The sequence below is a fragment of the Myotis lucifugus genome, unplaced genomic scaffold (assembly GCF_000147115.1).
Source record: "Myotis lucifugus unplaced genomic scaffold, Myoluc2.0 scaffold_81, whole genome shotgun sequence".
Lineage (NCBI taxonomy): Eukaryota > Metazoa > Chordata > Mammalia > Chiroptera > Vespertilionidae > Myotis > Myotis lucifugus.
Genome location: NW_005871129.1, coordinates 773,320 through 784,924, shown reverse-complemented (window position 1 = coordinate 784,924; position 11,605 = coordinate 773,320). Strand labels below are relative to the sequence as shown.

The 11,605-nt window shown below is 44.0% G+C and overlaps 2 protein-coding genes across 2 annotated transcripts in view; one reads left to right on the top strand and one right to left on the bottom strand.

Moving 5' to 3' along the window:
- Positions 1 to 7,214, bottom strand: part of FANCM (Fanconi anemia complementation group M) — a 75,127-nt gene extending 67,913 nt beyond the window's left edge. Inside the window, 2 exon segments of the mRNA XM_014457602.2 lie at positions 5,995 to 6,167; positions 6,630 to 7,214. Coding sequence (XP_014313088.1) covers positions 5,995 to 6,167; positions 6,630 to 7,146 — 690 coding nt within the window. The 5' untranslated portion in view covers positions 7,147 to 7,214.
- Positions 7,215 to 8,992: 1,778 nt separating this feature from the next.
- Positions 8,993 to 11,605, top strand: part of FKBP3 (FK506 binding protein 3) — a 20,735-nt gene continuing 18,122 nt past the window's right edge. Inside the window, exon 1 of the mRNA XM_023755592.1 lies at positions 8,993 to 9,212. Coding sequence (XP_023611360.1) covers positions 9,030 to 9,212 — 183 coding nt within the window. The 5' untranslated portion in view covers positions 8,993 to 9,029. The remainder of the gene's footprint in view (positions 9,213 to 11,605) is intronic.

The following is an 11,605-nucleotide window of genomic DNA, read 5'->3' as shown; positions in this document are numbered from 1 at the left end:
CCAGTACAAAAATAATAATGATTCTGTTAAATAAACCATTATATATTACATTACCATTATTTCTTTATTCAGAGTACTGACGGTCTAGTGCAGTGGTCAGCAAACTCATAAGTCAACAGAGCCAAATATCAACAGTACAATGATTGAAATTTCTTTTGAGAGCCAAATTTTTTAAACTTAAACTATATGGGTAGGTACATGGTTATTAACTTAATTAGGGTACTCTAAGGGCTTAGGAGGAGCCACACTCAAGGGGCCAGAGAGCCGCATGTGGCTCGCGAGCAGCAGTTTTGCAGACCACGGGTCTAGTGGATGGGACTATCGTTAGTCATTTTATCCAGAGAACCAACTTAGGTTTATACTCCACACCAATCAAAACTTTAGAGTTTCTTCTATATATAAAGCTATCACATCAAGGCCTAATACACTAGCAAATGGAAGAAAAAAGAGTCCATTGCCCATTGCTTGGGCCACAGTCTAGCCTTGCAGCTATATCCATATGCACACTTACCAGATTAATGTAAATCATAACGTAAAATGAAAAAAAATTGTTCTAGGATTTTAAAGAAGTTAGACTGTATATGGAAGGCTCACAATTTTTCAATTAAATTTATTTATAAAAGAATAAAGTGCCCTAGCTGGTTTGGCTCAATGGTTAGAGTGTTGTTCGGTACACCAAAATGTTGCAGGTTCAATTCCCAGTTGGGGCTCATACAGGAGGCAGCTGGTTGATGGTTCTCTCTTGCATCAATGTTTTGCTCTTTCTCCCTCTCTCTAAAAATCTTTGGGTGAGGAATAATTAAAATAATAATAAGGCTAATTTGGGGTAATTTTAAAAATCAAACTTTCCTTTTAAATCCTAAAACATTTTCTCAGTGGAATCAAAGCATCATTCTAAACTCTGCAGTTTAAATTCAATACCACTTCTGGTATGATTATCACTAGATAATTTGTCAGAATCCCATATTCCCCTTCACACTAGTCCTCAATACCAGGAGGAAGGATCCCTATACTCAGTTGCAGAAATAGCTCTAAGAGTCCCACAATAGCTCTGGAAACAGTAAAATTAGATTATCTAAAAAAACCCCACCGGTGCACAAATCCGTGCATGGGCCTCTATGTATGTATATAAGATCTTTGGTTAATCTCTTACTGCTCTCCTTCCCCTCCCTCTGACATTCATCAGTCTGTTCCATGTTTCCATGCCTGTGCATTGAGCGTCTGCCCCCTGGTGGTCAGTGTGCATCATAGCTACCGGTCAAACCGTCAATTAGACTTTTATAATTTGTCAGATAATTTGTCAGAATCCCATATTCCCCTTCACACTAGTCCTCAATACCAGGAGGAAGGACCCCTATACTCAGTTGCAGAAATAGCTGTAAGAGTCCCACAATAGCTCTGGAAACAGTAAAATTAGATTATCTAAAAAATACTCTATTTCAACCTATATCAAGGATTAATTCAATAAGACTTACACTGAATCTTGATTAATACTCAAAAAACATTACTTCTGGAGAGTTTTTTAATATTTTTAAATATATTTTATTGATTTTTTTACAGAGAGGAAGGGAGAGGGATAGAGAGTTAGAAACATCGATGAGAGAGAAACATCGATCAGCTGCCTCCTGCACACTCCCTACTGGGGATGTGCCCGCAACCAAAGTACATGCCCTTGACTGGAATGGAACCTGGGACCCTTCAGTCCGCAGGCTGACGCTCTATCCACTGAGCCAAACTGGTTAGGGCTGGAGGATTTTTTTTTTAATGATACAGAATGCATATAAAGATACAGAGTAATACTTAATGAAAACTTAAATAGAATTGTTCTAATTAAAACCTGATGTAAGGAAGAAAGAGAAGAAAAAGAAATAAAATAAAAATAAATAAAAACTGATTTAAGACAAAACTGATTTAATACATGACTTTATTCCAGGAGGAATTCTCAAGCATTTGCCGAAGAGGAAATGGTATTATGTTTGTAACCCTGGACTTTCTAGGAGCTACATTCTTCATTGAGCTGATGTGCCTGTTAGAACCTATATCTGAAATATTCAACATAGCATAAACTCTCAAGGCTGTTGGGTATTAATGAAGTACATGCAATGTCTCATTGAACTCAATAAAAGCATACACCTTGTAGTTTAAAAAAGAAATCACCTAATGCCTAGAAATTGTTTTTAAATAAATGAATTAGAGGTGCTAAATATAAGCTAAGTCTACAAAATCAATTTCATAGTTAGAATAAAATTTTGTACATGCCCCTTTTGAGCAGAAACCTTAACATATTTGGGTATTAATTTAACGTGGAAAAATACAAATAAATAAAAAATATACCCATTTCCTGGCTAAGATCAACTATAAGAAAGATGAGCCCAGCTGGTGTGGCTCAGTGGTTGAGCATCAACCTATGAACCAGGATATCCCAGTTCAATTCCTGGTCAGGGCACATGCCGGGGTTGCAGGGTCGGTCCCCAGTGGGGGGCATGCAGGAGGCAGCCGATTAATGATTCTCATTATTGATGTTTCTCCTTCTCTCTCCCTTCTTCTCTGATCAATAAAAATAATTTTTTAAAAAGATGACAATTCTCCAAAAGTTAATACAGATATAGAATACAATAACACTTAAAAAGTCCCCAATGAGCGAGTGGTTAGTGTCAGCCAGCAGACTGAAGGATGGCTGATTGATTCAATTCCTAGTCAAGGTATGTACCTGAGTTGCAGGTTCAATGATTGATCCCCAGCCAGGCCAGGTGTGTGTGGGAGGCAACCAATCTATGTGTCTCTTTCACATCAATGTTTCTCTCTTTCTCCCTCCCCGCTCCCCACGCCCCCCCCCCCCCCCACACACACACCTCTCTTCCACTTGCTCTAAAATTAATGGAAAAAATATCCTCGAGAGAGGATTAACAACAAAGAAACTACTTTACAAATTCACAAACTGCCTGGGCATAGCCCAGTGGTTGAGCATTCATCTATGAACCGGGAGGTCACGATTGGATTCCTGGACAGGGCACATGCCCAGGTTGCTGGCTTGATCCCCAGTAAAAGGCATGCAGGGGGCAGCTGATAAATGGTTCTCTCTCATCATTGATGTTTCTCTGTCTCTCTTTCTCCCTCTCCCTTCCTCTCTGAAATCAATAAAAATATATTTAAAAAAACACACACACAAAAAGCAAATTCACTGACAATGAAATGTATCTCTTTGCACTAAATGCAATCAACATTCCCTTCTATCCTTACGTCATACTGTCTCCCTACTATCACCAGCTATTATATATTTAACTACCTACCACATATATGCTGATTTCCAAATCTGTTACCTCCAGCTCAGAACTCTCCAGTGAGAACACTTCTATCACCTACTGCATATCTACAGCTAGATTACTCATAGACATCTTAAACTCAACAATCTAAAACTGTACTATCTTTCCTGTTTTTCCATAATACCCCAAATCTTCTCTGCTTCCAGAACTCCTCATCTTGACTGGTAACACCAATATCCTCCCAGTCTTCTAAGTCAGATACCTGGAAGTCATCCTAAATTCCTCATACCCCTCATTTCACACCCTACCTTTAGCCTTCTCTCACCTAATCTTTTTTAAATCTTAAGTATCTTCCAGCTAAACATTTTTCAATGAGTGTCAACCTCCTACATCTCCTGTGGCCTACAAAAAAGATTCAAATGGCTAAGCATAAAATACAAATGCCTTCATGACCTGGCCCTTAAGTACCTCATCAGCTATAGCCCACCTCTTCACCTTTGTACTTTATATTCTTACTAGTGGCTGGGTACACAGATTCATGCACATTGAGAGGAAATTAATTAGAAGAAATATTTTAACATCGCTATTCGCCCTTTCACTGTAATAGAAGTGTCAACCAAATTCACGATTGACAATTACAGATTGAAACACACATGTGCAATTGGCGCCAGTGACTGGTGCCAGTGAGAGCTTTGTATGTATTGTGCATGCGTGAGTCAACGTTTAATTTTAAATTGCCAGTGCACGTCATATGTACTGGCCAGTCGGTCGGTTGGTCAGACAGACGTACAGTCGGTCACTTAGCCTTTTATATATACAGACTAGAGTTCCAGTGCATGCATTTGTGCACTTGGGGGGGGGGGGAGAGTCCCTCAGCCTGGCCTGTGCCCTTTCACAGTCCAGGAGCCCTCGGGGGATGTCTGACAGCTTAGGCCCGCTCCCCAAAGAGAGCGGGCCTAACCCCCAGTAAGACATCCTTAGCACTGCTGCAGAGACAGGCTGCTGTACTCACCAGCTGTCAGCCTGGCTTGTGAGTGAGCAGTGCTCCCACAGAGCGCACTGACCACCAGGAGGCAGCTCCTGCATTGAGCGTCTGCCCCCTGGTGGTCAGTGCGTGCCATAGTGACCAGTCATTCTGCTGTTTGATCAATTTGCATTTACCCTTTTATTATATAGGATTGCCAGTGTGCATCATATGTACTGGCTGATCAGTCAGACGGATGGATGGTTGGTTGCTTAGCCTTTTATATCCTATATGATAAAGAGGTAATATGCAAATTGACCATAACACCCTCACAATATGGCTGCCTACAACCAGGCCAGCAGGGGGGACAGTTGAGGGCAACCAGGCCGGCAGGGAGGTTAGTGAGGGACGACCAAACGACTGAACAGCAGGCTGCATGGGGCGACCAGGCTGGCAGGGGGGTTAGTGAGGGACAACCAAACGACTGAACAAGCAGGCTGCGTGGGGCGACTAGGCTGGCAAGAGGGGCAGTTGGGGGTGACCAGGCCTGGGGGGGGAGGGGCAGTAAGAGGCAATCAGGCTGGCAGGGAGGCAGTTAGGGGCGACCAGGCCGGCGGAGGGGTGCAGTTGGGGGCGGCCAGGCAGGCAGGCAGGTGAGCGATTAGGAGCCAGTAGTCCTGGATTGCGAGAGGGATGTCCCCCGAGGGGTCCCAGATTGGAGAGGGTGCAACTGGGCTGAGGGGACTCCCCACCCCCCATCCCCGTGCACGAATTTCGTGCACTGGGACTCTAGTATATAGATAATACTTAACTGGAAGGCACCATAAGTATGTTGCATACATTTTGTCATTTAATCCTTCAAAACAACCTTAATGTTTAAGTATTATTTTACCTACCTGCCAAGGAATGACACTGCATACCCACTACCAATTTCTGGATTATCTTAGTTACAAAACCTCAGCGAGACCCTACGATGAATCACTGCCTCAATGATGACTAGGCTCTTGTCATCTGCATCAGACACTAATAACCTTGTTAAGCATTAAAAAAAAAAAAAAAAACTACGGCAGAGATACTGATTTGAATGGCTAGAGAATAGTATTTTCTATCACTGTCCTGAGATAATAGATAAGGCTTTTCATAATAATGTCACAATCAATAACTTCCATCATTAACAGTTATTCCCCAAAATGCTCTTTAACAATGTTTACACTAAAAAATACTTTTAGCTTTTTCCACCATCTTGGACCCTGTGAAGGCCTGCTGGGAACAGGACTTCTAAAAGACAAATATGTCTGGAAGGCTGTGGTCTTTGAAGGAATATTGTTTTGAAGGATTAAATGACAAAATGTATGCAAGGAAAGGCCATTTTTGCAGGCTATAATGGGGGGAGGTCTCAGGAACAAGAGGGGGCACACAACTCTTCTTAAAATTGAAGGTGTTTATGCTTGAGATGAAACTGAATTCTATCTAAGCAGGAGATGTGCTTATGTGTGCAAAGCAAAGAACAACACAGTGACTGCTGGTAGCAAACCGAACAAAACCAGAGTAATCTGCGGAAAGGTAACTCGTGCTCATGGAAACTGTGGCACGGTTTGTCCTTAATTGCAAAGCCACATTCCTGCTAAGGCTATAATGGGGCACAGAATATAACTGGACACAGAATCCATGTAATGCTGTCCCCCCCAAGGATTTAAGCTTACTGAAAAGTAAATAAATAAAATGCATTTGCAAAAAAAAACCCCAAACTTTTAAACAAAATATTACCTGGCAATAAGCATAGTTTCCAAGAGCTTTATGAGCTTCATCAATAACTAGACACTTTATTTCAGCAGCAGGACAAGCTCCTCTAGAAAGATCATTTACCATGACTTGAGGTGTGAGAAAAATGACTCTCCTATTGTGCCATATTTCCTTCCTGGTGAAAGCTTGAGTAGATCCTGTAAATAAAAGTGAAACTGGGTAACCGATGAGGTACATATACACAGTTATTAGCTTCAAAATACTCTGACAAGCTAGCGGCGGGGGAGGGGGGGGGTTCTGAAGACTGAATAAAGCAATTCTATTCATTATCGCTGGACCTGCTACAAGTATCGGCATACTTCAGAGACATTGCGGGTTCACTTCTAGGCAGCCACAAGAAAGCAACTGTTAATCTTTCAGCTGGTGGAGGCTCTTGCCTTCAATTTGTAAAAACTGCAACATCTGTGAAGCCCAAAGCTAAGCGCAATTAAAACGACGTATGCCCGTAGATGAGGTTTTAAGGGAGAGGATGCAAGATAAACATATGATCTGGGGACCATTCCACATGGGTCAGGAACTTCTTTAGCTCCATTGCCACCGGAACAGGTACTTTGCCCTACCAAGCTCAATTTCAAATTAGCCCGTTCTTTCTGAAATACCTGTCATTTCGGCCATGTGGGACTGCGGGATACCCATCACGCGGTAGCAAGCCTCGATCTGCTGTGTCACCAAAGGTTTCGTGGGGGCCATGAAGACCACCTTGCCTGATGGGAACCAGCGGTAGAAATTGTACATGACCACGGCGGCAATAAAGGTCTTGCCCAACCCCGTGGGCAGACACACCAGCGTGTTGCAGAACAGGGCGGCCCGGGCGATGTGCAGCTGGTAGTCGCGCACGGGGCAATTAGTAGGGTAAACCCACAGCGCGCCCGCTGAGGCGCAGAACCCGCCATTCTCCAGATTCAGCTGCCGCTCTGCCTCGTACACCGCGACCAGCAACACATCATCGTCTGACTCCGGCTGTTCGTCGGCAGCCTCCGCGGGGGCAGGAGAACGCGCCCGGGAGGTGCCGGGGCTCTGAGGCCGCTCGGTTCCGGAGCTGCAGCTCGGAGCCCCGGCGGATCGGGAGAGGCTAGGGCCCCACGTCTGAAAAAGCGTTCTCTGCCGGCCGCTCATTAGGCCTCCGGCCCCCAAAGGCTTCTCCCGGGCTCCAGCCGAACCGCTACGGGCCGATCTCCATCTGTTACTTCCGCACCGAACAGTGGGACACGGGGCGGGGCCGAGGACAGCTTACCCAGTTGAAAATGCCGCCACTGAGAGCGCGTTGGGGAGATGATTGGCTGGCTTCCCGGAAACCCGGCAGCCAAGCCGGGAGGCGTGAGCATTGTTTTGGAGTTACTCTAAATTTGGTCCCATGTTCAGTTTTCCTATAGACTCTGAATTTCAGTTCCTTCTCCAATGACTAGGTCTTAGGGCAGTGGTTCTCAACCTTGGCTGCACATTAGAATCGCCTGGGAATCTTTTTAAAATCCTGATTTCTGGGCCTCATCCTCCGGAAATTCTGTTTCTTTGTTACTAATGTTGTGGCCTCACCCCATAACAAAGAAACAGAATTTCTGGAGGATGAGGCCCAGAAATCAGGATATTAAAAAGATTCCCAGCCCTAACTGGTTTGGCTCAGTGGATAGAGCATCGGCCTGCGGACTGAAGGTCCCCAGGTTCGATTCCGGTCAAGGGCACCAAAAAAAAAAAAAAAAAAAAATAGTCCCAGGTGATTCTAATGTGCAGCCAAGGTTGAGAACCACTGTGTTAGGGCGTCATTGCTAAAGTGGTATCGCTTAAAATAATAAAAATAAATAAGCTGGAGATCCCCAGGACAATGGATACTCATATTTTTTGTGAACTTAACGTTATCGATCATCTATAATGTTCTTATTCCTTGTTGTGTTTTTAAATCAGAAGATAAGGTGAAAAGCGAAATTGTTTCAATTGAATTAAATGTCCTATTTATTTATCTGTCCAGGCTGAGAAAACAAAATGTCAGGTCTCTTTTTTGCAGTATTAGGCGTGACAACCCATTATCTTACTGTTTTTATTGCTAAGAGGAATTAAATGGTTTGGTGCTGATATTGTTGGAAAATCCGAAAGAAAAAAGGCGTCTGGTACTCCTTTACATCTTTATAAATATGGTTGGTGTGGTATGTCTACTTTAACAATAACTTTCTCAGACTTCTCCACCTACTCTAAACCTGGCGACTTTAACCTCTACAAATCTGTTTCCTTGTATAGTGAGGGAAAGTATACACACATTATGAGGTATTTTGAATATTAATATTAACGCTTTATTTGGTCAAGTTCTGAATTTGCTTTTAGGCAAACTGTTTCTCTTGTGTGAGTCTCAAAAAGGAGATGGTCAGATAAGGGTTGTTTTGATGGACAAGAAATGAGTCAATTTAGGTGTAAATATTTGGGCTAGAACTAGATAAAATGAGATTAGATGCCTGAAGTCTCTATTATTTTCTTTAGCAGGTTATAGACTTAAAGGCATAGTAGCCCTTGCCCGTTGGCTCAGTGCATAGAGCATCAGCCTACGAACTGCAGGGTCCCAGGTGCACATGCCCCGTTTCGGGGCGTGCAGGAGGCAGCCAATCAATGATTCTCTCATCATTGATGTTCCTATCTCTCCCTCTCCCTTCCTCTCTCTAAAATCAATAAAGTATAAAAAAGGGCACTTCCTTTAAATAAACATATATATTAAAAAGGCATAGTAGCCCGACGTTAAAAACAATTGTGGGTAAATATCAGGTCTCCTCACAGGGGTTCCAACTAATAATAGATGACAGCGTGCCATCATCTGCAAGGGTCACATCAGCTGGGTTTTACCCTGACTCAAAAAAGAAGCCCTCAAAGCGCCGCCTAGACGTCACTCAAGGGCCGCCCAGTCTCGCGGGGTGGCGCAGTGGCCCCGCCCCCTCAGCGCCGAGCCGGGGCCACGCCCCTGGGGGCGGGGCGACGCAGCGCCGCGGGCCGGCTCAGTAAAGCCGCGGCAGCGGGGGAAGATGGCGGCGGCTGTCCCACAGCGGGCCTGGACCGTGGAGCAGCTGCGCAGCGAGCAGCTGCCCAAGAAGGACATTATCAAGTTTCTACAGGACCACGGTTCAGATTCGGTACCAGAGGCGGCGGGGCGGCCGGGCTGGGCGGCCGAGGGACGCCTCACCCCCCCGGAGATGCCCGTGGGTTCCGTATCCTTCCGATCCCCGCCCTCGTCCCGCGGCCGCTGGCCTGGCAGGCCCGAGAGGCCTCGCGCGCCGGCGTCCCTCCCGCCCCTCGCGGGCCCGCTTGCGGGCGGAGCCGCTTTGCCGCTGGGGGCCCGCTGGGAGCAGGCGCGTTATTAGAACCTCTCTGGGACCCTGGCATGAGGGCGGAGGCCGTGCACGAGGGAACCCGGGGACGTGGGCGCCGCGCGGGCAGGGGCGGGGCGTGGGCGAGACCGCTAGCGGGGTGCGGGCCGTTAGGGACCTGGACGGACGGGATTTCGGTGGGAACCATGTGTGCGACTTGCTTTTCTCATCAGTTCCTAATACTGAACACTAATGCATGTGATTTTTTTAAAAAAAATTCATAGCTTTCGCTTTTAACTTTTAAAAACACGAACTGTTTACATGACCTTTTCATCTTTACACTGTGGACTTATATGTGCAATTCATGTACAGCGGCCTCCCGTTGTTATAAACAAGCTAAGAAGTCTATTTTCTCATTCTTTACAGGGTACGCCCTGCGTTTTTTCAGCTTAGTCTCCATCTTAACCATGTCTGGTCACAAGTAATTTCTTCAGACTTTTTTCCTTCAGAAATTAAGACCATTCCTACGTCTTGAATTGTTGAACGACTGTCCAGTTGGTTATGCCCGCGGCATCGCCCCCTATCAGATAGAAGCAGCAGTCTCTATCTGGTTTCTCTACAATTTTCTTATGCACTTCTAAGCTAGCATTTAGAAATATTGTTTCTGGGTTCTTTAGGAAGATTGTAGATTTTCACTTGGAGGGGAGTAGGATGATTCTCCAACTTCCCTCTCCATGCTCCTGAACAAGCATCTTGACATCAGTAAATAATTGGTACATCTACAGCAAGAGCTGTGCTCAGTGTTTGGGGCTACAAGGATGAAAAAGAAGGTGGTCCAGGGATACCGTTTTGCCATTTTAGTGGAATTATTTTAAACCAATTCATATTTCAACTAGAATAGAGTAGGCATATCATTTAGTAACATGTTATCCTTCAATACTGTGCTCCATCAAATTTCTTGTAAACACATCATCCCAATGTGGTATCTAATGTAAAACTGGCTAATTTCAAGAGACTTGGAGATATTTTTATAACGTTCTTTTTTTAAAATATATTTTATTGATTTTTTACAGAGAGGAAGGGAGAGGGATAGAGAGTTAGAAACATCGATGAGAGAGAAACATTGATCAGCTGCCTCCTGCACACTCCCTACTGGGGATGTGCCCGCAACCAAGGTACATGCCCTTGACCGGAATCGAACCTGGAACTCCTCAGTCCACAGGCCAACGCTCTATCCACTGAGCCAAACCGGTCAGGGCTATAACGTTCTTTTAAGTGCTTATTCTCCACTGTTCACACACATACACTTGGAGTGCGGGAAACGAGTTAAGTCGGCTCGCGTGAATTGCGCGTACTCCGCGGGAGCCGTCTTTAACTCGGTTCATATAGATTTGCGGTGGAGTGCGGGAAACGTGTAAACTCGGGCCGATTGTAACTGCGTATTACCAAATATTTGTTTGTAATCCACCCTTTTGGTGGATGGAACAAAACCAAAAGACAGAGCCATCTTATATTTTGGCGGGAAATTCACCCCACACCGGAGTGTTAACCATAATTATTTCTGAATTTTTTGAGTTTTATACATCCAGACTGTTAACTGGGATCCACATTTCAAAACTATACTATAAGTTAAAATTGGAAAATTCTTATTTCTAATGAACACAGCATGGCAAGACTCATTTTAATATTTATTTGGCAGTCTTTATTTCTGGTTTAATGGAATTAAAGGCAAATGATATCCTTCAGATTAAAAAGGAAGCATGTTTTCTAGGTGGCTTGCATTCAGTTTTGCTTGAGTGATTACTTTTGGTCTTATCTCTTATGAGTGGCGCTTCATTGTAATGTAAAGAGGAGACAAGGTGTTAGTGGGAAGCCTGGAGACTTGGGTTTTGGCTTTGGCAACTAGCTAGTAGATAAGTGTCTGGGATTATCACCTAACTTCTGGTGAAAATTTTCTTCCAAAGTGTTTGGTGTCTGGATGATCTCTGAGATTTTTCTGAACTTAAAAATAGAATTAAAGGATTTCAGCTAGAAAGGGGTGGGTATATGGGCTATTTTCTTCCCTTTTAATGATGACCCAAGAATAAGGGATTAAAATATTTAGTAGTATTAAAAAATAACACATATATATACACAGAAAAAGGACTAGCATGACTATAAAAAAAATGCTCATAGGTCCAAGAAATCTAGAGAGCAGCTAACATATACACTGCAATTTTAGTTGAGTAACATCCCTATTTTGTGTTTTTTCCTTCTTCACAGGCATTAGTGGTTGGTTGAAATAAAACCAGAAT